This window comes from Lagenorhynchus albirostris, chromosome 15, assembly GCF_949774975.1.
Source record: "Lagenorhynchus albirostris chromosome 15, mLagAlb1.1, whole genome shotgun sequence".
NCBI lineage: Eukaryota > Metazoa > Chordata > Mammalia > Artiodactyla > Delphinidae > Lagenorhynchus > Lagenorhynchus albirostris.
In genome coordinates, this window is record NC_083109.1 from 72,667,880 (window position 1) to 72,691,215 (window position 23,336).

The following is a 23,336-nucleotide window of genomic DNA, read 5'->3' on the forward strand; positions in this document are numbered from 1 at the left end:
GGGCATATACCCAGAGAAAACCAGAATTCAAAAAGACACATGCACCCCAATGTTCATTGCAGCACTATTTACAGCAGCCAGGTCGTGGAAGCAACCTAAATGCCCATCAACAGACGAATGGATAAAGAAGATGTGGTACATATATACAATAGAATATTACTCAGCCATAAAAAGGAATGAAATTGGGTCATTTGTAGAGACGTGGATGGATCTAGAGACTGTCATACAGAGTGAAGTAAGTCAGAAAGAGAAAAACAAATATCATATATTAATGCATGTATGTGGAACCCAGAAAAATGGTACAGATGAACCAGTTTGCAGGACAGAAATTGAGACACAGATGTAGAGAAAAAACATATGGACACCAAGGGGGGAAAGTGGCGGGTGGTGGTGGTGGTGGTGGTGGTGGTGGTGTGATGAATTGGGCAATTGGGATTGACATATATACACTGATGTATATAAAATTGATGACTAATAAGGACCTGCTGTATAAAAAAAATAAATAAAGTTCAAAAATTCAAAAAAAAAAGCTAGATGTGACTGATTCATGATCCCACTGGGCTGAGTAACTGGGGTGTCCACCCCTTCCTCTATCATCCCCTTCAATTGCCATCTTTTTCTGGAAATGTCAAAGTCATGATTCACTGAAATAGGGCTGTGAGTGTCAGACACCCTAAGGTCTTGGCTGGAGCCTCACTGTCCTCATCTGTAAAATGAGTGTGCTGAATTAAGAACCCATCCTGTTCTACACTTTTACGATCCAAGTTATCCTTGCCAAAGGCAAGGTGCCTTACCGTGGCTTTTCTCTGAAACATCATGGAAGTATGTTGGGCAGCTTGAGAGAAGAGATGGAGTCTTACTCATCCAGGATTCTTATCTTGTCCATCCTCACTCATCCAGGGTGGAACCCAAGTCTAAGAAAAGAGAGCGAAGGAAAGGCCAGGTTCAAGGTCCTTTGAAGGCTGGTGGTCTCTTGACCTGTCCACAACACCAGCTCTGAGTCTCCCAGACTTCTTCTGGTTTAAATCATTTCTGGTTGTCTTTTATCCTCTCCAGGATCTGGGCTACTTCTCCTTTCTCTTTATTGGGTTTTTCTGTCACCATTTCCTTCTTGGAATTGAACCCCTGCACCCTCGCTCTCTCCCTCTCTCAAATTTTCTTCATTGCCAAGAATTCCAGGGCCTTTATCCAGCCATGTTGTGTCTGAGGTCTCCTCAGGGCTGCTCCCCTCCGGTGACATTGCTACTCCCATCCCTGTCCCCTCCCCCTCCCCCACTGCCCTGGCACAGCCCGCTCCAGGGTCACCAATGGCCTCTGTAGCCAGATCCAGAGACTTCCTCATTTCTTACTTCACTCAGTGTCACTTGACGGCAGCCTGTGATGTTGTTCATACTCCTTCTCTCCACGCTGCCTTTGCACTGTGCCCTTCTCTCTCCTTCTTTGCGGACACTTTCTTTCCCCACCTTCTTGAGCCCCTATTCTGTGTCCATCATTGGCATTTCCTTGGGACCCAGCCCAGGCCCATTTTTCTCCTTCCTCTTCACACTCCCATCAGTATCTCATCCAGCACTTCTGCCGATGGTTTCAGAACTCATCTCCAGCACAGACTTTTCTCCTGAGATCCAGCCCTGCACACCCTTCAGGATGTGGAGGTTTCCCCCCTTGGGAAGCGCACTTACCTAACACAATAATCATCATAGCATAGTAAGGATAATAGCCAATAATAAAAGCTCTTAAATATTCTTTCGAGCATTTTCACACAAACTCAACTGTCCCAGGAAAAATAGGAGGTGTGTATTTTTATTATCACCCCATTTTGCAGAGGAGGAAACAGGCATAGAGAGGTCGGAAGAGCCCACGTTTTTTTTTTTAACTTTTAAAATTTTTATTTTTTAAAATTTGTATTTTTATCAAAGTTATACATAGGCACAAATTATTTTACAAGCTTTGCTATGAAAAATAACAGGCCCTTATCCTTTCCCTCCACATCTCCCTCCCTGGGAGCAGTGGTTTTCAATGAAAGAGCCCAAACACTTTTTTTTAATTAAATTAAATTTATTTTTATTATTTTTAAAAATTTTTAGTGGAGTATAGTTAATTTACAATGCTGTGTTAATTTCTGTACAGAAAAGTGAATCAGTTATACATATACATATACCCAGTCTTTAAAATTCTTTTCCCATATAGGTCATTACAGAGTATTGAGAAGAGTTCCCTGTGCTATACAATAGGCCCTTATTAGTTATCTATTTTATATATATAGTGTGTATATGTCAATCCCAATCTCCGAATTTATCCCTCACCACCCTCCTTTCCCCCATGGTAACCATTAGTTTGTTTTCTATATCTGTGACTCTATTTCTGTTTTGTGAATAAGTTCATTTGTACCATTTTTTTAGATTCCACATATAAGTGATATCATATAATATTTGTTTTTCTCTGTCTGACTTACTTCAGGTCCATCCATGTTGCTGAAGATGACATTATTTCATTCTTTTTTATGAGCCCAAACTCTTAAACACCATGTTTTGGCTTCCTCGACACCAAAGTTGCCCTAGCCCACCACCCGTCCCTCCTCCAGTACCCAGGAACCATCACCACTGTCCATGCCTTAGGGACAAGTCAGCCTTCAGTTCATCCCCATGGCCACCAGCTCACCCACAGGCCCTCATCACCTCTCTCCTGAATGATCTGTCTCCAGGTAGCTCCCAAGGAAACCGTGCCCTACACAGCCCCTCTCTCTAGCTTTCTGAAACATAAAATTGAAGATCTCAGTCTTCATAATTTGCTTCTACGCTTCCCTCTGTCCTCGAGATAAAATCAACAGGCCTTAAGGGGGCTTTCTGGGCCTGGGGCCTGCTTCCCCTTCCCTCTTCCCCCACTGACCTCATCTCTTGTCACTTTCTACCTCCCACTCTCTGGTTTCTATCACTGATTTCCTAAGAGGCCCTCCTGTCTCATGCCTCTTCCACAGCTGGCCAACCCTTCTGAAATACGCTCCCCTCTAGTCAGTTGCCTTCAAGACTCAGATCAAGTGTCACCTCTTCGGTGAAGCCTTCCTGGAAATCCACATGCTTCCAAATTGGGTAAGATACCTTGTGACCGATGGGTACCATCTCCTCTCACAGCAATGTCTTGCTGTTTACATATTTTTCTTCTTCACTGACCCCAGGGCTTGGGCCTTGTGGCTTGTGTTTTCTCCCTCTGCTAACAGAGGGCTTGCATAAACAGCCTCAAATTAGACTTGTTGAATAAACGATGAACAAATGAGCAAATACCCACGCTGTACCCCCTCCTAGGGTCCAGCTACTTGACTCCTGGGCCCAGAGGTTTCCAGGTCCAAAAAGGAAAGTTCCTACCAGAGTTTCTCTTAGGGCCCTGACCCCACCTTGGCATCTACCCCTTCCCCTCCCCAGGTTAACTGAAGTTTCAAGGTCAAGGGGAAACTTTTGCCAGCACAACGAGGGAAACTGGAGAGGTAGGGCAGGGCAGGAGATTTGCATACACCCAAGCCTAGGGTGGGGAGACTAAGAGAAGCAAGTCATGTCATCTCTGGACGCAGAGTGTGTGGGCTGCCTGGCCCCTTTCTTTTCCTATTTTAGTTGCATTCTCCACCCTCCACCTCTGAGTCATGCTGACAACTTCCCTCCCTAACTGCGGCCTCCTGTGTCCCTCTCTGTTTACTTGCTTTCTTGGCACCTTGGTCCAGCTGTTTCCCTGGTGGCTCAGACGCTCCGATGCCCATGTCTGACCTTCCAGTCATGACCAGGACCAGGATTTTCCTCCTCCTGTCGATGGGTAAGCTGAGAGTCACGACGAAGGGGGAGGAGGGGATGGGGGTCCAGGTAGGGGGAGAGCTGGAGTTATAGCGGGTTTGGGATCTGGAGTTTGTGGAGATCGAGAGGATACTGAACCCATTTTAGGGAAGTTCAAGAGATTCTGGAAGAAAGGCCAGTTCCCTGGGCAATCCAAACGTTTTTCAAGTAGGCAGAACGAGTCAATCTTATACTCTGTCCACTGCATCCATTTGGCCCCAAGTTTTCCTGGATTTTTCCTCATAGGAGCCCAGGGGGAGGGGTGGGAAAGGAGCATTTTTAGAGCTTGGGCGTTGCTCTGTGGAAATGAAGAACTGAAACTTGCTAGCAGACCAGTGGGTGAACAGCTATCTCTGGACCATCTGAAGGAGAGAAGCAGAGCTGAGCCTGGGGGTCCAGGAGACCAGGAGATGCTGGGGCATTGCGCCTGGAGGGGACAGTGGGGCAGGGGGCTGGGGGCCAGGGAGATGGAGCAGAAGGGAGACCCTTCACCAAAGTGTGTCTCCTCACCCTCCTCCCCAGCCCTGGCTTCCTCTTTCTGCTTCAACTTGGACATAGACCAGCCAACAACCTTCCATGTGGACAGTGCTGGGTTTGGATACAGCGTGGTCCAGTATGCCAGCTGGTGAGGACTGTGTGGTGTCTGGCCTTTGGCTCGCATCTACTCTTCCCCTGTCCCTCCCCACATCCCTCTCTTTATTCACAAACTCTCCTCTGTCTGCCATGGCAATTCCCGCCAAGGCTTTGAAGAGCTGGACTGAAAGAAGGGCCGTCTTGCCATCTCGAGGACCCCAGCTAACTTTATTTATCTCTCAAGCAGTTACAAAGTGCCAGGCACCCTTTCGTGGGCACTGATTTCGTCCTTACAGCAACCTTATGACGTAGGAATCCATCACTCAACAAATGTTTATTGAGCATCTATTACTAAATGTCTCAGGAGCCAGGCATACACCAGAGCATAAAAGAGACAAAAATCTCTCCCATGCGGAATTTAAATTGTTGTTAATCTCCACTTTACAGATGAGCAAACTGAGGCTCAGAGAGGGGAAACAAACTGGTCAAGTGGCAGTCTGGCTCTGGCATCCACACTCTTAGCTGCCGTGTTCTTTTCTCCCCCTAGGCTGGTGGTTGGAGCCCCCCAGGAGATAAAGGCTTCCAATCAAACGGGCGGCCTCTACCAGTGCGACTACAGCACGGGCAAGTGTGAACCCATCCTCCTTCCGGGTGAGTCACTGCTCCCGGATGAGACCCAGGTCCAGGCTCCCGTGCTCTGGGGGCCTGTGGAGAGCACAGGAGACCCACTTCCTGGCTTCAGCTCTGTCTGCAGACCCTTACCCTCAGACAGGCTTCCTGACCCATCCAGAGTCTCCCTTCCCAACGCACCCCTGTACCCCCATACCTCCATCAAGACCTGAGAGCCCCCTTCACCTGTCAGAACTCCTAATCTCCCAGAGAGGAGATGCTCCCTGCCTCCTCTGTCCTGAGGGTGACCACGCACACATCTGTACCTTCAGTGCCTCCAGAGGCTGTGAACATGTCCCTGGGCCTGTCCATGGTGGCCACCACTAGCCCCTTTCGGCTGCTGGTGAGTTGCCCTGGGTCACGGGAGCATCTGAGGGAAAGAGTGGGGACCTGGGGCTGCTGGTGCTGGGGGTCTCGGGAAGGGGGAAGGTGCTGGGATGGGAGGGTGGGACAGAAGCAGGGGCAACCCCTCCCACCAGGCCCCTCTGTCCACAGGCCTGTGGCCCCACCGTGCACCATGCATGCAGGGAGAACATGCACTTGACCGGGTTTTGCTTCCTGCTGGTCTCCCCATCCTGGCAGGCCCAGAGGATCCCGGCTGCCCTGCAGGGTGAGTGTTTGGGGCCACTGAGTCCTTCAAGGTACCTATACACCTCTGACTCTGGTTTGCAGTGGAGTCAGAGACACCCCAAAGTGGATAAAAAAGAGGGATCCAGAAAAAAAATTTACTGGATGGTATTGTGATTCCAAACATGGGCTGGAGGGGTCACCGCCTGCTTTTACACCTGCCCCATCACTGTCCCGCTGCAGGACCTTTCCTAGGACCTTTCCCTCTCTGAGCTTCAGTTTCTTCATCTGCCTGTGGGATAATATCACACCCAACACTGAGAGTAACACACAATGGTCCTCGGCCAGGGTTTGGCACAGTGCCTGGCATGTGGTGAGGGCTCAGTTAATGCCAGCTGCAAGAATTTTTAGAGTGAAGGGCATTTATGTTCACACAATGCACCCTGCAGCACAGATTCGCTCATGCAGCAGGCTGGGAAGGGGTGATGTGGGTGCCGGCAGTCTGAGCAGTGTGTATGTATGTGTGTGTATGAGTGTGTGATGTATGTATACATGTATATGTGTGTGTTGTGTTATGTATGTGTGTGTGTGTGTGCATGTTGAAGCATAGGGCCCAGCTTCCCTGGTGCTGACAGGGAAGGGGGATGAAGAGGTGGAACAGTGAGCTTTTCAGACCCCCCACCCCGGGACAGGCCGAGGCCCCTCCCTGGTTTCACATTCACACTCAGGCCATTGGGGAGACTGACATCTGGGGGCCTGAATGGGGTGCCCCTCCCAGCACCTCCTAGGTTCTAGATTCATCCACAGGGGCCTGGGCTACCATCAGGACACCCCTCTCTCTGATGGGAAGCCTTGGAGGCAGAAGGGGGCAGCTGGGAGCTAGATAGGAATCTCCCTGAGCAAGCCGGGCCAGGAGAGCTTCCGCTTCTGAGGACAGATTCCTCTCTGAGGAGAGTGGGGTCCAGATGGAAGCTGAGGACAGCATAGGACCAGTGTGCTGCTGTTGCCAGGGATGACATTAAAAATGCTTAGCAAAAGTACAGTTTGGTGCTGACCAACTGGGGATGTACCGGGCCAGGGGCTGGAGCAAGGTCCTTTCAGTGCTGGATGGGGGTCATGTTGGGGGAGAAGGTGGGGTAGGGTCAGGGCGCGGGGCACAGACAGCCGAGGAGGAAGGAGGGGCCCCCAGCCTTTCACCATCTGGATTGGAGGAATTGTTACTTTTTTATCAACCAGGTGTGAGCAGTTGAATCGCAGACATGTCCTCTTCAGAGACTTCAGGAGACCAAAGGGCCCTGCTCTAGGCAGGAATTAGGGCAGCCCCTGGGAGGGTGGGTTCTCGTGGCCAGGAGGCCTGGGCTTTGGGAGTGTCCCTCGGGGGACTGGTGCCACCTCCTTCTCCAGAGTGCCCGAGGCAGGAGCAGGACATTGCCTTCCTGATCGATGGTTCAGGCAGCATCTCCTCCACCAATTTTGCCAAAATGCTGAACTTCGTGAAGGCTATGATGAGCCAGTTCCAGAGTCCCAGCTCCCAGGTGTGCTCTCAGGGGAGGGAAGGAAAGGGTGCAGCCGCCCCCTCGCCCTCCCCTCCCCAGGGGAAGCTTGTGGGAGGAACCCCAGGGTCCTGGTGCCTTGGCCCAGCCCCCAGCCCTGTGTGGTTCCCCCAGTTCTCCCTGGTGCAGTTCTCCGACAAGTTCCATGTGCACTTCACTTTCAAAGCTTTCGCAACCAGCTCAAACCCACTAAGCCTGCTGAACTCCGTACGGAAGCTGAATGGGTACACGCGCACGGCCACAGCCATCAGGATGGTCACGTGAGTCCTGGCTCCTCCCAGGTCTTCCCCCAAAGCATCTGGGTCTTCCTTTGGGCCGCATCTGTCTCCAAGAGGAAGGGAGAGATGGGTACTGGAGTTCAGTCTGTGGTCTCCTCACCAAGCCGGGGGCCTCTGGGTGGGATGGGGGCATCACAGAGGAAGCAGAATCTCCTTGTTCTCACAAAGGCATCAGAGGCTAAGCAGCAGCTCTGTTCACTGGCCTCTGGACCCTCATCTTCTCTGACAGAGAACAGCTGTTCAGTGCCTTATATGGGGCCCGAAAAGATGCCTCCAAAATCCTCATCGTCATCACCGATGGGCAGAAAAAACGTGACCCTCTGGATTACAAGGACGTCATTCCCAGTGCTGAGGCTGCTGGCATCATCCGCTATGCAATCGGGGTAGGATGTGGGGATGCCCTCCCACTGCTTTTTCCCCTCACGGCCTCTTAAGCCACCTTCCCTTTCAAGGACAGAAACCCCAGCTCTCTCAGCTTCTACTTCAGGATGAAAACTCTGTTTCAGCCTGGGGTATCCTCATCCTTTCCCTAAGCTCCTTGATGAGGCTGTCTGGGCCTCATTTTTCTTGCCTGTACACTGGGTGTAATAATATTAACCTTGCAGGGTTATATTGGAAGATCCCAGCACCCAGCAGGCATATTATAGTTATGATTATTTTCACTGAATTGGTCTTTGCTGGGGACAGGTGGGATCGGCTTTTCAAAATATACATTCCTGGCAAGAATTAAAGGACATCGCATCGAAGCCCTCCCATGAACACATATTTAAAGTGGAGAACTTTGATGCTTTGAGAGACATTCAAAACCAACTGAAAGAGAAGATCTTTGCCATTGAGGGTAAGTCAGAGATGGAACTACTCACTGAAGAAGCCCTCACCCATAAATGTTTTTCCTTCTAGAACCTGGACTCCTGTGTCATGGGCCAGTCTTTCCCTTTGGGTATTAGTCTCCACATGAGATCCTCTTAAAGCTGAGATCCTTCCTGAACCTGGCAAAGCCTGTCTTTCCCCATGAATCCTAGGTGTCATGCTTTCCCCCAGGTACGCAGACTGTAAGCAGCAGTTCCTTCGAACTGGAGATGTCCCAGGAGGGCTTCAGTGCTGTGCTCATGCCTGTGAGTGGGGCCCCTTTCAGGCCACTGATGTAGGGTGAGTCAGGGATGGGAGGAGGGAAGGCAAGAGTGAGTATCAGGCGAGTGGGTGGAACCGTCGGCAGGCACTGTTTTGGAATAGGCTGTCTTCTTCTTCTTCCCACCTGCTCTGGAATCCTTTCCTCCCAGTATGGACCAGTTCTGGGGGCTGTGGGGAGCTTCAGCTGGTCTGGAGGTGCCTTCCTGTACCCCCCAAATAGGAGCCCCACCTTCATCCACGTGTCTCAGGAGCACGCGGACATGAGTGACTCTTACCTGGGTGAGGCAAGGCTGTGGTCGGAGGGCCGGGCGGGAGACGGGCTGCCTGGGAAGGGCAGGGGCCCAGGGGTGGGGAGTGGAAGCCTCTGTGCTGAGGCCTGGTCCCCTCAGGTTACTCCACAGAGCTGGCCGTTTGGAAGGGGGTACACAGCCTGGTCCTGGGGGCCCCCCGCCATCAGCACACCGGGAAGGTTGTCATCTTCATGCAGGTGTCCGGGCAATGGAGGCTGAAGGCTGAAGTCACAGGGACCCAGGTTGGGTGTGGAGGAGGGTCTCCAGGGGCAGAGAGGGAGATGAAGGGGGTGCGGGGTCCAGCAGGGAGGGGCCGGTATCTGGGGAGAGGCGGAACCTGGCCCAGAGCAGGTGCAGGGGTAGGCAGGATGACTCCACGCTCTGCCCTCCAGATCGGCTCCTACTTCGGGGCCTCCCTCAGCTCCGTGGACGTGGACAGAGATGGCAGCTCCGACCTGGTCCTCATCGGGGCCCCCCATTACTATGAGCAGAGCCGGGGCGGGCAGGTGTCCGTGTGCCCCTTTCCCCGGGGGGTGAGTGGCTGATGAGACCCGGGCTGGGTGGGGTCTGGGTGTGGAGGGGTCGCCTGGGGTGGGACCTGACACTGTTTGTGTTCTGCAGAGGGCTAAGTGGCAGTGTGGTGCTGTCCTGCGAGGGGAGCCAGGCCACCCCTGGGGCCGCTTTGGGGCAGCTCTGACGGTGCTGGGGGATGTGAACGGGGACAGGCTGATGGACGTGGCCATCGGGGCCCCGGGAGAGCAGGAGAACCAGGGTGCTGTCTACCTGTTTCACGGAACCTCAGGACTGGGCATCAGCCCCGCCCACAGCCAGGTGAGGCCCGGTTACTGTTGCTGTTGCCACAGCAACCTCCTCCAGGCTTTTCCCTGTCTTTGACACTGCTGCCTGGAAAATTCTTTTTTCCCTTATCTTATCTCTTTTATCCAGCACTGAGCACCTAGTAGACAGTAAGAAAAATCTGTGGAATTTGAGAAATGGAAACATTGATCCATTCCCTGCTTTGCATGGTGACTTGATACTTGAGTGGGTTCTCCACCCAAGCCTTTTAGTCCCCCAGCAGTTTTACACTGTACATAGGCCAGGCATTAGCAAACGCATTTTAGAGATGAAATCTGGGGCATGGAGAAGATAAGTGCCTGGACTTGTCCAAGGTTTATAGTGGATCAAGAATGATGATGAGGGAGGTTCCAACCTCCTGACTCTAACCCAATGCTCCATCTCTTGGAGTCCCCCTTTGCCAGTCAGTTTAGTTCTGGTGGCCTCAGTCTGCCTGTCCACTCACCCCTTCATCTCCCTGGACGCCATGATTTTATTCTCTCCTGCCATTAGTAATCCTGCCAAATGCCCATAGGCAGGAGCCTTTCACCCAAGGGGGCAGGGTTCTCTGAGAAGGGAGGGCTACTTCCCCTGGCAAAAGTTAAGGAAGCCCCAATTAAAAAATAAGGAAAGGATCTGAAAAGACTTTTCTTCAAAGATGATATACAAAGGACGAATACGCACATGAAAAGATATTCAACATCATTAGTTACCAGTTGTCAGGAAATCAAAACCACTTCACATCCACTAGGATGGCTAGAATCAGACAGATAGATGACAAGCGTTGGTGAGGGTGTGGAATATCCGGCACTCTCATCCACTGCGGGTGGGAATGTAAAATGATGCAGCTGCTTTGGAAAACAGCTCCTCAAAAGGTTAAACACAGAGTTACTGTATGACCTGGCAGTTCCACCCAAGAGAATTAAAAACATGACCACACCAAAAAAGTTATACGTGATTGTTTATATTAGCATTATTTATAATAACCAAAAGGTGGAAATGACCCAAATGCCCATCAACTGATGGAACAGATAAATAAAATGTGGTATACCCATACAATGGAATATTATTCAGCCATGAAAGGAACGAAACACTGACACATGCTACAGCGTGGATGAACCTTGAAAACATTATGCTAAATGAAAGAAGCCAGCCGCAAAGGACCACATATTGTATGATTCTATTTACATGAAATGTCCAGAATAGGTAAATTCATAAAGACAGAAAGGAGATTAGTGGTTGTCAGGGGCTGGGGTGTAGAGGAGGGACATGGGTATGACATGGTGGTGAGGTCAGTTCTCCTGCACACAAGGCTGTCTGGCTGTGTTTGTACTATTTCTACCCCCTCTTCCTTGGTAATTGGTAAATTTCTCATTCATTTTATTATTACTACTCTCAATGTCTGCCAGTCCCGTCAGTGCCCAGAGATTTAAAGGGCATATTCTTAAAGGGACTGGTCGTTACAGGAGCCATGGAAATAAAAGGGGAGGGACCCACAGGGTGGGTGGTGCAGGAGCGTGGAATCTGCATATGGGCACAGCCCCTCCCCATCCCGACCTGGTCCCACCTTGTCTTCTGAAGAGACAGGGTGGCTACGGAGAGCAAAAAGGGGTCTTGGGCATGAGGTCACAGAGTCTGATTTCAAGTCTGGAATTGGCCTCTTAAAGGCCCTATGGCCTTGGCACCATCTGCAATGTGGGAGGTAGGGCTGGAGCCCTGATACTCATAATAGTAAGTTACTGACTAGTGACCATACGTCAGGTGTGGTTCTAAGAACTCCACGAATTAATTCATTCAATTCTCTGAGGTGTTACTATCCCAGCTGAGGGATGAGGAAACAGGCACAGAAAGACTGACTCCTGGCCTAAGGTCCCATGGCCCAAAGTCAGAACCCAAGACTAACTAGCTGAGTGAGTGAACAAAACTCAGGTCACCGGGCCAGTCTTTCCATCTCCACTTCTTCATTTCTGTCCTAGGAATCTTCCCTTGTCTCTAGTCACCACTTTCCCATCCCCGCCTCTCTCTTTAGGCACTTCTTGGAGATGTCTTTTTACTGCTCACCCCTTCGTTCTGTCTCCCATACGCCCAGCTCCCTGCTCCTCTCGTTCTTCTGTCCAACTTGTTTCCATCACCCCCAACCTGACTTGCCTCTCCCTCTCTGGCCAGCGGGTCACAGGCGCCCAGTTCTCCCCCAGCCTCCAGTATTTTGGGCAGTCGCTGAGCGGGGGTCAGGACCTCACCATGGATGGACTGGTGGACTTGGCTGTGGGGGCCTGGGGGCACGCGCTGCTGCTCAGGTGAGAAGAGCCTTCCCCAGACACTCCCCTGGTGGTCCTGGGTCTCCCTAGGACACCAGCCTCCCTACCTGCCCTCCCAGGTTGTCCTCCCAGGACCAAGGGCCTGTCTTCAGCTCAGTGTTCTGCCCGCAGGACCAGACCTGTGCTTAGGGTGTGGGCAAACCTCCACATCACACCTCCAGAGATCACCAGGTCTGTGTATGAATGCCACCAGCAGCTGGCCTTCGCCCAGTCTCTGGGTGAGGCCGTTGTCTGCCTTCGTGTTTCTCAAAGTCCCAAGAACCGGCTGGGTGAGTTATTTCCCCTCTGACCCAGGATGCCCTGACCCTGGGAGTCTCCAAGCCCAGGACTCCTGTCTCCTACCTTGCCCCTTGCCCAGCTGGGAAGTTCCTCACTCTCTCAGCCTTTTCTATTCCCCGCTTTCCCCTACAGCTAACCTCCAAAGCGTTGTGACCTTTGACCTAACCCTTGACCCTGGCCGCCTGAGTCCTCGTGCTGTCTTCGAGGAGACAGGGACTCGGAATCTGACTCGTGTTCGAGACCTGGGACTGACACAGCACTGTGAGCCCGTGAGGTTGCTCCTGCCGGTGAGGGGGCCTCAGAGTCCTGGGAATAGAGGCCATTCTGAGGCTGTCAGGGGACTGGGCAGGGAAAGAACGGGTGTGTTCTGGTCCTCGCTCCGCCCCAGCATGGCACATGGAATGCAGGAGGTACTTGAGGTACTTGACACATGTTGGTGGAGTGAGTGAGTGAATGGATGGATGAGGTTGGCTTCATCTGCCAGAGGCTACACGGCTGGATTTCAGGAAGAAGAGTACGGCTGCTTCAGAGAGCCATGGGGCGATGGGGATGGGATTCCTTTATCCAACTCCTCCTCTGAGACAGGCCCTGTCCTTGTCACCAGGGACCCTGCAGTGGACAAAGCAATCATGCCCAGGGGGAGCTCTGGGAGAAGATCAAAAGTGACCAGATTCCTAAGTAATAGATGTCAGGTGGAGATGCAGGCTATGAAGAGAGAAAAAGCTGGGGAGAGGACAGAGAGGGTGTCGGGGGGTCACCGGGAGCAGTCTGGGGAGACCCTGAGTAGAGTAAGTGAGCCTGTGGGAGGCTGCGGGAAGGGTGCTCAAGACCAAGGACAACCACAGCAGAGGTTCTGCACGCAGAATCCTGTGGATGAGCATTTATGGGGGGTGGGTAGGTACCACTGTTACTCCACTTTACGGATGAGGAGACGGGACCCAGCTAGTGGCTGCGATGGTGCATTTCTTAGCCAACTGCTCCCTCCAATGTCCGTTCGCCAGGCCTGTGTGGAGGACCCGGTGACCCCCATCATCTTGCGTCTCAACTTCTCCCTAGTGGGCAAGCCTGTCTCTGGCTTTGGAAACCTCCAGCCTATGCTGGCAGTGGATGCCCAGAGATACTTCATGACCTCTGTGAGTCCTGGTGCTGGGCTCTTCCAGAGTGGGTGGAGGGTGTGGACTCCAGATCTTGGGGAAAACCCTGCTTTCCCTTCACTCTCAGCTCCCCTTTGAGAAGAACTGTGGTGCCGATCACGTCTGCCAGGACGACCTCGGCATCTCCTTTGGGGTCTCAGGGTGAGCGTCCAGCCCCTCAGACCTCCCCTGGTCCCCCATCCCCCTTCCTGGAACCCGGAACTCCTGCCCCTGGCTCTCCCTAACATCTCTACCCAGTGCTCTGGACCCAGACATCCTGTCCCCATCTCTCCCCCGCTTTCCTACTCTGTGTTTCATCCCCACACCATTTCCAGCCTCAGTCACAGAATCACCTCCTCCCCTCTACCCCAACACCCAGCTTGAAGACCCTGATTGTGGGGAGTAACCTGGAGCTGAACTTGGAAGTGAGAGTGTGGAATGATGGAGAGGACTCCTATGGAACCACAATCACCTTCTTCTACCCACCGGGGCTATCTTATCGACGTGTGGCAGGGGGGCAGGTATTGTCCTCTCTGGGGAAGGAAAGGCTGATGGCAGGGGATCAGCAGAGACTCCTGTGCTGGGTTCAAGGCTCAGGCAGGGCTTCCATTGTTTAACAGCCTCTTGTAAACCAAGAGGGCTGGGCTGATCATGGTTGGGTGGATGTGGTTGTGTTGGCTGGGGCATGCATTGGCTCATTCTGTGTTCAACTCTGGGCTTGCATTTTAAGAATGACCGTCAGGAATGAGTTCCCAGGAGCCTGCTAATGTGAAGAGAGCAAGGACCCTGCTTTACATTTCTTTGTAGTCCACATCCTATCAATATTCCTCTTTTAAAGGAAAACATACCTTGGCCTTCAAATACTTTATTTTATTTTTTTTAACATTTTTATTGGAGTATAATTGCTTTACAATGGTGTGTTAGTTTCTGCTTTATAACAAAGTGAATCAGTTATACATATACATATATCCCCATATCTCCTCCCTCTTGAGTCTCCCTCCCACGCTCCCTATCCCACCCCTCTAGGTGGTCACAAAGCACCGAGCTGATCTCCCTGTGCTATGTGGCTTCTTCCCACTAGCTATCTATTTTAAAATTTGTAACATATATGTAAGTCCATGCCACTCTCTCACTTTGTCCCAGCCTACCCTTCCCCCTCTCTGTGTCCTCAAGTCCATTTTCGACATCTGTGTCTTTATTCCTGTCCTGCCTCTAGGTTCTTCATAACCATTTTTTGTTTTTTTAGATTCCATATATATGTGTTAGCACACAGTATTTGTTTTTCTCTTTCTGACTTACTTCAGTCTGTATGACAGACTCTACGTCCATCCACCTCACTGCAAATAACTCAGTTTTGTTTCTTTTTATGGCTGAGTAATATTCCATTGTATATACGTGCCACATCTTCTTTATCCATTCATCTGTTGATGGACACTTAGGTTGCATCCATGTCCTGGCTATCGTAAATAGAGCTGCAATGAACATTGTGGTACACGACTCTTTTTGAATTATGGTTTTCTCAGGGTATATGCCCAGTAGTGGGATTGCTGGGTCATATGGTAGTTCTATTTTTAGTTTTTAAGGAACCTCCATACTGTTCTCCATAGTGGCTGTATCAATTTACATTCCCACCAGCAGTTCAAGAGGGTTCCCTTTTCTCCACACCCTCTCCAGCATTTATTGTTTGCAGATTTTTTGATGATTCGGCCTTCAAATACTTTAAAACACTGTTCTGGGGAATTCCCTGGTGGTCCAGTGGTTAGGACTCGGTGCTCTCACTGCCGTGGCCCGGGTTCAATCCCTGGTTGGGAAACTAAGATCCCTCAAGCTGTGCAGCGTGGAAAATATAAAATAAAATTAAATAAAAAGTAAGTAAAATAAAATAAAATACTGCTCTGTAGAGGAAGGAGTTGGATTTATTGGTTACTCTAGATCAGAGCTTGGCATACTTTATCTATAAAGGGCTAGATAGTAAATATTTCAGCTTTGTGGGCCACAGAGTGTCTTCACATCTTCTCAATTCTGCTGATGTAAGGTGAAAGCAGCCATTGACAATATGTGTATGAATGAGCATGGCTGTGTGCCAATATAACTTTATTTATAAAAGTTGGTGCTGGACTGTCATATGGCAATCCCTGTTCTAGAGGACAGAACTAGGACCACAGGGAGTCAAAGAGAAACAGATTTTTAACAAAAATTTTATTATGAAAAATTATGTTAAACATTTACAAAAGAAGAGAGTAGTTCAACAAACCTCCCCCAAAATTATCGCCCAGATTCAACAATGATCAACATTTCACCACATTTATGTCACCTGTTTTTTTTTTCCCTTTACTCAAATATTTTAAAACCAATCCCAGACATCCTGTCATCACACACCTTCCTATTTCACTGTTATGGACAGTAGGGACATCTTACGTGACCCCATAGCCATTATCACACCCAATGAAATGAATGATTCCTTGGTATTTAGACCATAATCAAATTTCCTTAATTGTCTCAAAAATATATTTTAACTGGTTTATTTGAACCAACATCTTAACTAGGTCTGCACATAATGTTTGGTTGGTCTCCCATGCCTCTCTTAGGCTAGTCTTCCCAATGGGAGCATATTTTGATCAATGCATGAAGAAATACACTAGGAGCGGCAAACTCCAGCTGTGTGGGAGGTGAACACCCTATCGCTGGAGGTACTTCTAGACACATCAACCAGATGCCATGCGTGGACCTTTGTTGGATATTGCGTTTAAAAATGAACTGTAATGTAACATTTTTGGAGACCATCTAGGAAGACAGAACGTGACCTGGATATTAGCTGATCTTAGGGATCAGATTTTGTTGAGTATGATTTGTTGAGTCTTGTCTTATGTTAAAAAATACCCTTGTCTGTTGGTGATACACGCTGAAGTCTTTCAAGATGAAAGTATGTGATGTTAGGAATGTGCTTTAAATTAATCAGGAAAAGAGAAAAAAGAGTGGAGAACAGCTGAATAAAACAAGAGTAGAAAAATGTTGATAATTTAAGCTGCGTGATGGGGACTTTGGGTAGATTTACCTAGTCTCTCCACTTTTGAGTATATTTGAAATTTTCATAGTACAACCTTTTAAAAAGAACCATAAATAGAAAGGAAGAAAAGCAATTATACTCCAATAAAAGTTATTAAAAAAAAAGGAAGAAATGCTAATAAATCTGGGATTTCTACATTAGGAAGAAGTTTGACCAGATAGTGTTTAAAGATTTTTTTTTTAAGAAACATAACCTTAAGGTAGATTCAGGAAACTGTCAGTAGTTTATGGAGTCTCGTTGGAACACTAGCAAATGCTCACCGGCCTTGGTTCATCTGTGCTTCCTTAGAACCAGCTGCAGTCACGTGCCCCGCGCCTGAACTGTGACAGTGCCCCCACCGGGAGCCAGGGCACCCTCAGCACCAGCTGTAGCATCAACCACTTAATCTTCCGTGAGGGCGCCCAGGTGAGCCTTGCTTCTGCCCCACCTACTCCCCTACCCCCGCCCCGTCCTACTCCTCGGTGACCTCCCCCACACCCCATTCCTACCTCTTCCTCAGATCACCTTCAGGGCCACCTTTGACGTCTCCCCCACGGCCATGCTGGGAGGCCGGCTGCTTCTTGCAGCCAATGTAAGCAGGTGAGTTGGGCCAGGCCCAGGGCAGTGCTCCGTCCCGCTCAGCCTCCTCCTCTGGGGAACTTGCCAGCTGGGATCCTCCTCCCTTTCCAGTGAGAATAACACCCCCAAGATGAGCAAGACCACCTTCCGGCTGGAGCTCCCAGTGAAGTACGCCGTGTACACCATGATCAGCAGGTACCACGCCACGACCTCCAAGGGCTCCTCCTCCATCACTCTGTGGGGCTCGGGGAACTCTCACTCTGCAGCAGCTGAACATCTGTGATATTTAGGTTTTATCATCACCCTCTCAATCGGTAGATGACACTGCTAGCAGCACTTACTAATCAATCATCGAGTGCTCATTGTGGGTTATTGACGATAATAGTAATTGTGATATTATTATCACTACATCCTACATTTAACAGAGGCTTCAGTTCTCAGGAGCCTTTCTTAAAAGCCTCAAGATTGTCCCGGGTTCCCTAAGACATACGAGATGTGACCCTGTTTTCAAGGTTCTTACAGCCTTTTTGGGGAGCAAGGTTATCCTGATTCAAGGAAGAATCTCATCAGGGGCCTCCCTGTGGTTCTGTCTCCTGAGGCTACCTGAGTTTTCAAGGGGACGAGGGGACACTAGGGTCTCCTGGCAGGGGAGGCTTCAGCTAAACATTGAAGTGTCCATGGCATTGCGCTTTAGCCTTGGCATCTGGGCAGGACAATTCCTCACCACAAGGAAGAGATTTACACTCTGCAGGGCTTTTAGAACCACCCCTCCCCTTTTTCCCAGTCTCCTTTGGGAAGGACAGGGGGAAATGACCTGCTGGCTGCAGAGACTGGGGATCAGGGAAAAGCTGGATGAAAGGAAAAGGGCTTAAATGCTGCCCAAGGAGGGGTACACACGGTGTTTGACACTAAGGAGTCAAGCTGAGAGCTTGAGCAGATACCTTCCTTCAACAAATACCTTCCTAGCATCTACTATGTTCCAGGCACAGTGCTGTGGTTACTTTCCATAAATTCATTCGTCATTCAACAAAGATTTATTGAGCCCCTATTATGTGTAGTCAACACCAGACGTAAGCCCCTGCCTTTGTGAGATCCACACACTCGTGGTGTGAAACAGGCCCACATGGCTTAGCCCGGGTACCTTCCCCTGCTAGTTCTGCCCACGGGCCTCCTTGGATTACCTCCTTCTGCCCAGGGTTTCACTCTCTCCTTCACACCTGCACACTGGGGGCTCTCAGCAGCCCAGGCAGCCTTCAGCTCGGAGCTTGCTTGCTGGTGTGAGCTCCGGGGTTATCACACCTGCTTGCAGGGGACCCACCAGCAAGACATGCCATGCCTAGGTGTGTGTGACTCCACACTTGTATTCTACAGTTGTGATTCTGTGGGTCGGGGCACTCCGAGGGGCCCCCAGGACAAGGCTGGGGTGTTTGAGCCCCTCACAGAGGAGGGATGAGACTTTGGAGTCGGAGTGGGAGTTAGAATTTGAATGGTACAGGTAAAGGGCAGGTATGCAAAGAGTAGAGTGGGGCAGGGGGGTGGGGCAGAAGTGAGAGCAGCCACCCAGCGAGGGGCCAGGCTGGCCACTGGGTCTCCAGAGGGGCCTAGGCAGCCTCAAGGTGTTGTTACACTAAGACCCAGGGAAGAGTCTGTGTTGGGCCCACCCTCACCTCCAAACCTCAGGTCTAGAAAAGCTGAGGAGGGAATTCCCCGACGGTCCAGTGGTTAGGACACTGCACTTTCACTGTCGAGGGTGCGGGCTTGAAAAGCTGAGGAAACAGGAGAGAAGGGCCCCAGGGAAGGCATCTGGGAGACCAGAAGGGGCAGGTCCAGTAGACACTTGTCAACAGCATCCGCCTGAGTCTCCCTAAACCTTGCTGTGTCCTACCTGCCCATCCGGCATCCTCCGTGTCCACGAAGGCCTGGAAGGAAAACCCAGGCGCAGAGAGGACAGGCCCTGGCCCCCGCTCCCCCCGGGTCAGAGCTCTCAGTACCTGTCACCGCACCCCCAGCCCAGCCGCCTTGGCGGTCTCCTATGTGGGCAACCTCTGCAAGAACCTTGCACGCAGCTTGAAGCCCAGCCCTGCTCCCTAAACCCTCCCATTACCCCAGATCAGCCACAGACCTCATTCCAGACCACCCCAGGGGCCTCTGACAACCTGTCCTGTCATGCTCCCAGCCAGAGCCTCCTTAGGAGGCCCTAACAGAACTTCCCATCCACCCACGCCTCCTCTCCCCTCAGCCATGAACAGTCCACCAAGTACCTCAACTTCTCGGCCTCCGAGGAGGAGGAAAGCAGCGGGGCTCAGCACAGATACCAGGCACGTGACGGTGACTCAGGAGAGTGGGCTGGGGCAGGGGCCCAGGAGCCAGAGGTTCGGGAGGGATGTGGGGCTCGACATGACCTTTGCCCTCACTGTCCTCCGTGCAGGTGAACAACCTGGGACAGAGGGACCTGCCTGTCAGCATTGACTTCTCAGTGCCCGTGGAGCTGAATCGGTTGACCGTGTGGAAGGATATGGAGGTCCTCCACCCTCAGGTACTCAAAGACTGTGTGGCTCCTCCACTAATGCCCTCTCCCTGGATTCCTCGGTCCTCATGAATCCCTGATGACCCCATCACATGCTTTCTCCCTGTGTCTTTTCCTAGAACCCATCGATTCAGTGCCCTTCAGAGAGAACAGTGCCCACAGAGTCCGACTTCCTGACCCACTTTCAGAAGAAGCCTGTCCTGGTGAGAGGGCTCTGGGCTGTCCCCCACTGGAAGCCACACTTCAGAGGAATTTAATTCAGGAATGCATGTTACATTAGATGGATGTCTGCTGAACAGCCTGCTTGAGCTCAGATGTGGCTGCTCCCCTCAAATCAGACAGTTGAATGCGGTCTTCTACCTTCAAACCCACCTTTCTCGGGCCTGATGCCGGTTCTCTTCCCCAGGACTGCTCTATTGCTGCCTGCCTGAGGTTCCGCTGTGACATCCGCTCCTTCGGCGTCCAGGAGGAACTTGACTTCATCCTGAAAGGCAATCTCAGCTTCGGCTGGGTCAGCCAGGTGTGTCCCCTCCCAGACTCAGGTGGGGCCTGATGTGTCTGTGCCCACCTCAAGCCAGGGCGTTTCTCTAACCCCGAGCCCTCCCCAGAGCTATTTCCCAGCCTTCCCCTTCTCTTTTGCAGACACTGCAGAAGAAGGTGTTGGTTGTGAGTGTAGCTGAGATCACATTCAACAGATCCGTGTATTCCCAGCTTCCAGGACAGGAGGCATTTTTGAGAGCCCAGGTAGTGACCGTGTGGTAGACAGTGACCAGGCTGGTCAGAGAGCTCCTGATGCTAAATCTGTGATGCTGAGTGGGGGGCTTGCAAGCCTGGAGAGAGGAAGGATGGAGGTCCCTGGGCAGGACAATTGTTCCTTAGCCCATGAATCCTTCTGTATCTCACTTCTTGGAGCAGAGCCTGATGGAGAAGGGGAGGGAGTTAAAGGGGACCTGGGAGGAGTCTGGGATAGCAAGAGTCCTGATACTTTCTGATGGAGTCATCTCCACTCCAGATGGAGCTGGTGCTGGAGAAGTATGAGGTCTATAACCCCACCCCCATTATTGTGGGCAGCTCTGTGGGAGGACTGCTGCTGCTGGCTCTCATCACAGCCATACTGTACAAGGTGAGTGTTTTCATCCCACTCCTGACACCACGAGAATTTGGTACCACACTTTCTACAGTGTGAGAAAGACTCACCATGGAGTCAGGCACACATTCTTCCTAAGTCACTGCATGTAAGAGATCGCTTCCCACCTGTGACATAACCAGTCCCCAGTTGACCCTATGTCTTTCTATCTGATTCTCAAGCCTCCTCTAATCTGTCTCCATTTCTTTTTCACTCTTCTCCACCTCTTTACATGTTTCCCTTAAACACAAATTAGAACATGAGAGCACAGCCTTGGATTTGATGTTGACACCACCACTGATTCTTTCCTTGACCATTGGCATGTGCTTGGTCCATGCTCGGTCTCGGTTTCTCATTCTGAAGGTGGTTCTACCCAGCTCACAGAACTGTGGCAAAGTCTAAACGACACAATTTATATAAAGTTCCTAGTGCAGTGCTGGAACATAGGGGGGTTCCAGAAATGGTGCTTGCTCCCCCTCCCCATCATCTCTTTTCCTCTCTTCCACTGGACTTCCTGATTTTCTTCTCCTTCATCCCCAACAGGTTGGCTTCTTCAAACGTCAGTACAAGGAAATGATGGAGGGAGCAAATGGACAGCCTGCTCCAGAAAATGGGACAGGAGACCCCCAAGTTGCCCAGTAAGGAACTACCTCCTGCTCTCCTTTGGATCTGCTCTCCCCTGAGATGTTCCCTGGCTTTCTTACTTTCACCCAAGTCAGGCCTGATGGGGAAGAACATTCCAACTGAGGGAGGCTGGCATCAGGCTGCTTTCTCTCTTTGGGAGGATGCAGTGTGTTTGCACAAAGCACCTAGCCTGGGAAGGGCCATTGGTCTTGTCAAGGCTCCAACTGGAAATCCCAGGACAGGATCCCTGACATGCCTCTCCTGAGGACTTGACTTGGAATTTCTACCTAGAAATAGATGGACAATAGCCTCAGGCTCCAGTCTCCCTTCATCCACTAACCATCGATGGTCTTCCTAAAATACAGTTCTGAACCAGGCTCTCATCCTCATCCATCTTCAGTGGCTTCCCATTACTCGCAGTGTAACTTCTGAACTCTTCAGCTTGTGAACCAATACACAGATGTTTCTTAAAAACCCTGGGATGTATTGAATGGAACATTGTCTGCCTATGGTTAGTGATTGGAGAGCACTTTGAAGTCCTCTATCAGAGATGTGCTGCCCCCAATAAGGTCATTCTTATTATTATGCCGCCCATCTCAGCATAACGCTCAAAGTGGTGCCCGGTGCTGACCCGGGAGTCAACACACAGCAGGCCATTCCCTGCCCTGGAGAGATCCCACTGCTGCCACGACCGAGGTGCCTGGGCCACGTGGACGTTTTAGTTAGAAAAGCAGAAGGGGAGGCAGTTAACCATGTGACTTGAGGTGACATGGTCAACTGTATCCCCTTCTGTCCCCAAACTATCTCCCCCATCCATCACAGGGTCCAAAACCCTTTAGGATTTGGAAGCTTTGGGAACTCAGAAGGACCAACTATAATGAAATTGCCTCAAGCTGGGCTCCATTTAGACTTTATAAGGATTGGGCTTTAGAGTATTATTTCTCAAAAGGTGCTCCACGAACCTCTGGCCGTCTCCAATGGTCTCCTAAGTGCTATGTTTTAGAGGGAAAAAAAAGCAAGAAACAGTTTTAAACCCACGTATCTCACACATCTGAACCTGGTGACTTTCACAGAAATCCTGTTATACCCTTAATAATTGTGTTCCTAAAGCTTGTCCCTGGACTCCAAGGACTGCAGGGGCTCTTGTCTAACATGCAGGCAATAGGTGCTATTTTTACATAATTTTCCTTCATGATTTATTGCTTCCCTGCATTATATTTGCATTTTTCAGGATTGCTATCTAACTGTATTATATCTCCAAATCAAAAAAAAAGGATCAATGGCTCAAAAATTATTCATTGAAGCATAAAAGTTGTGATTAAATCAATAAAACATAATTGCTGCAACTTAGAATAATGTCATCAAAATCAGTACTGAACAAGTTTCTAGTGCACATTGAGTATAAGGATGCATGAATGCTGGGATGAGTGATTATGAGCTAAAAATTTAAAATCTATCTAGAAAATATACCAGCTGAAAGTTGGATTTTATTGGGTCAGATATCTGTTTGTTCCTAGGCTGTTGTCCATTACGAAACATTGTCAAATCGTACCATGAAACTATCAAAGCTTTTGTGTCATTTTCAAACAAAGTATAATGACCTCTCACATAAAGCAACAGAGGTTTCTTAGAATGACTGCAACATATCACTTTCCCATCTAAAATCAATTAATTTCATCACTGAAGACAGAGAAGACAGAAAAACTCCAGTGGCATAAATCAAATTTGCTTTGATAGCAAAAGCATGTGCAAGTCACATAATTTCCAAGAAGCTTACAGAACCAGCAGTGAGGTTAATGTCTCCACAGAAGATTGCTTTTGGCTGCAAGTAACAGGAACCCACAGAGTACATAAAGGCATATAAAAGGCCTTCACACAAGAGGTCCAGGAGACCCTTGGCCACTGAATCTCAAGATCAATTTGCCTTCACGTGGGAGGGGCAACAGTGAACCTTTCTAGTGCTCCCCAAGGCTACCTGCACAGCCCCGCCGTAT

General features: G+C 50.2%; 1 protein-coding gene across 1 annotated transcript; it reads left to right on the forward strand.

The window, feature by feature from the left end:
• Positions 1 to 3,699: 3,699 nt before the first annotated feature.
• ITGAX (integrin subunit alpha X) lies at positions 3,700 to 22,641 on the forward strand. The gene is made up of 30 exons (XM_060122995.1): positions 3,700 to 3,798; positions 4,338 to 4,440; positions 4,936 to 5,039; positions 5,330 to 5,400; positions 5,553 to 5,667; positions 7,029 to 7,159; positions 7,292 to 7,437; positions 7,685 to 7,838; positions 8,143 to 8,293; positions 8,497 to 8,570; positions 8,736 to 8,865; positions 8,976 to 9,118; positions 9,269 to 9,409; positions 9,498 to 9,707; positions 11,877 to 12,007; positions 12,140 to 12,297; positions 12,440 to 12,594; positions 13,309 to 13,440; positions 13,529 to 13,602; positions 13,820 to 13,961; positions 16,796 to 16,912; positions 17,007 to 17,086; positions 17,177 to 17,260; positions 19,305 to 19,383; positions 19,494 to 19,601; positions 19,712 to 19,795; positions 19,999 to 20,112; positions 20,235 to 20,336; positions 20,605 to 20,715; positions 21,262 to 22,641. The coding sequence occupies exons 1-30, from the start codon at positions 3,738 to 3,740 to the stop codon at positions 21,358 to 21,360; spliced, it is 3,504 nt and encodes a 1,167-aa protein (XP_059978978.1). The 5' UTR covers positions 3,700 to 3,737; the 3' UTR covers positions 21,361 to 22,641.
• Positions 22,642 to 23,336: the final 695 nt, after the last annotated feature.

Excerpts from the sequence above, each read along its gene's own strand:
- ITGAX (XM_060122995.1), top strand. The coding sequence starts at position 3,738 with ATGCCCATGTCTGACCTTCCAGTCATGACCAGGACCAGGATTTTCCTC. Across the intron at positions 17,087-17,176 it reads CTTGCAGCCAATGTAAGCAG|TGAGAATAACACCCCCAAGA; the intron begins GTGAGTTGGGCC and ends CTCCCTTTCCAG. Across the intron at positions 20,113-20,234 it reads GCTTCGGCTGGGTCAGCCAG|ACACTGCAGAAGAAGGTGTT; the intron begins GTGTGTCCCCTC and ends TCTCTTTTGCAG.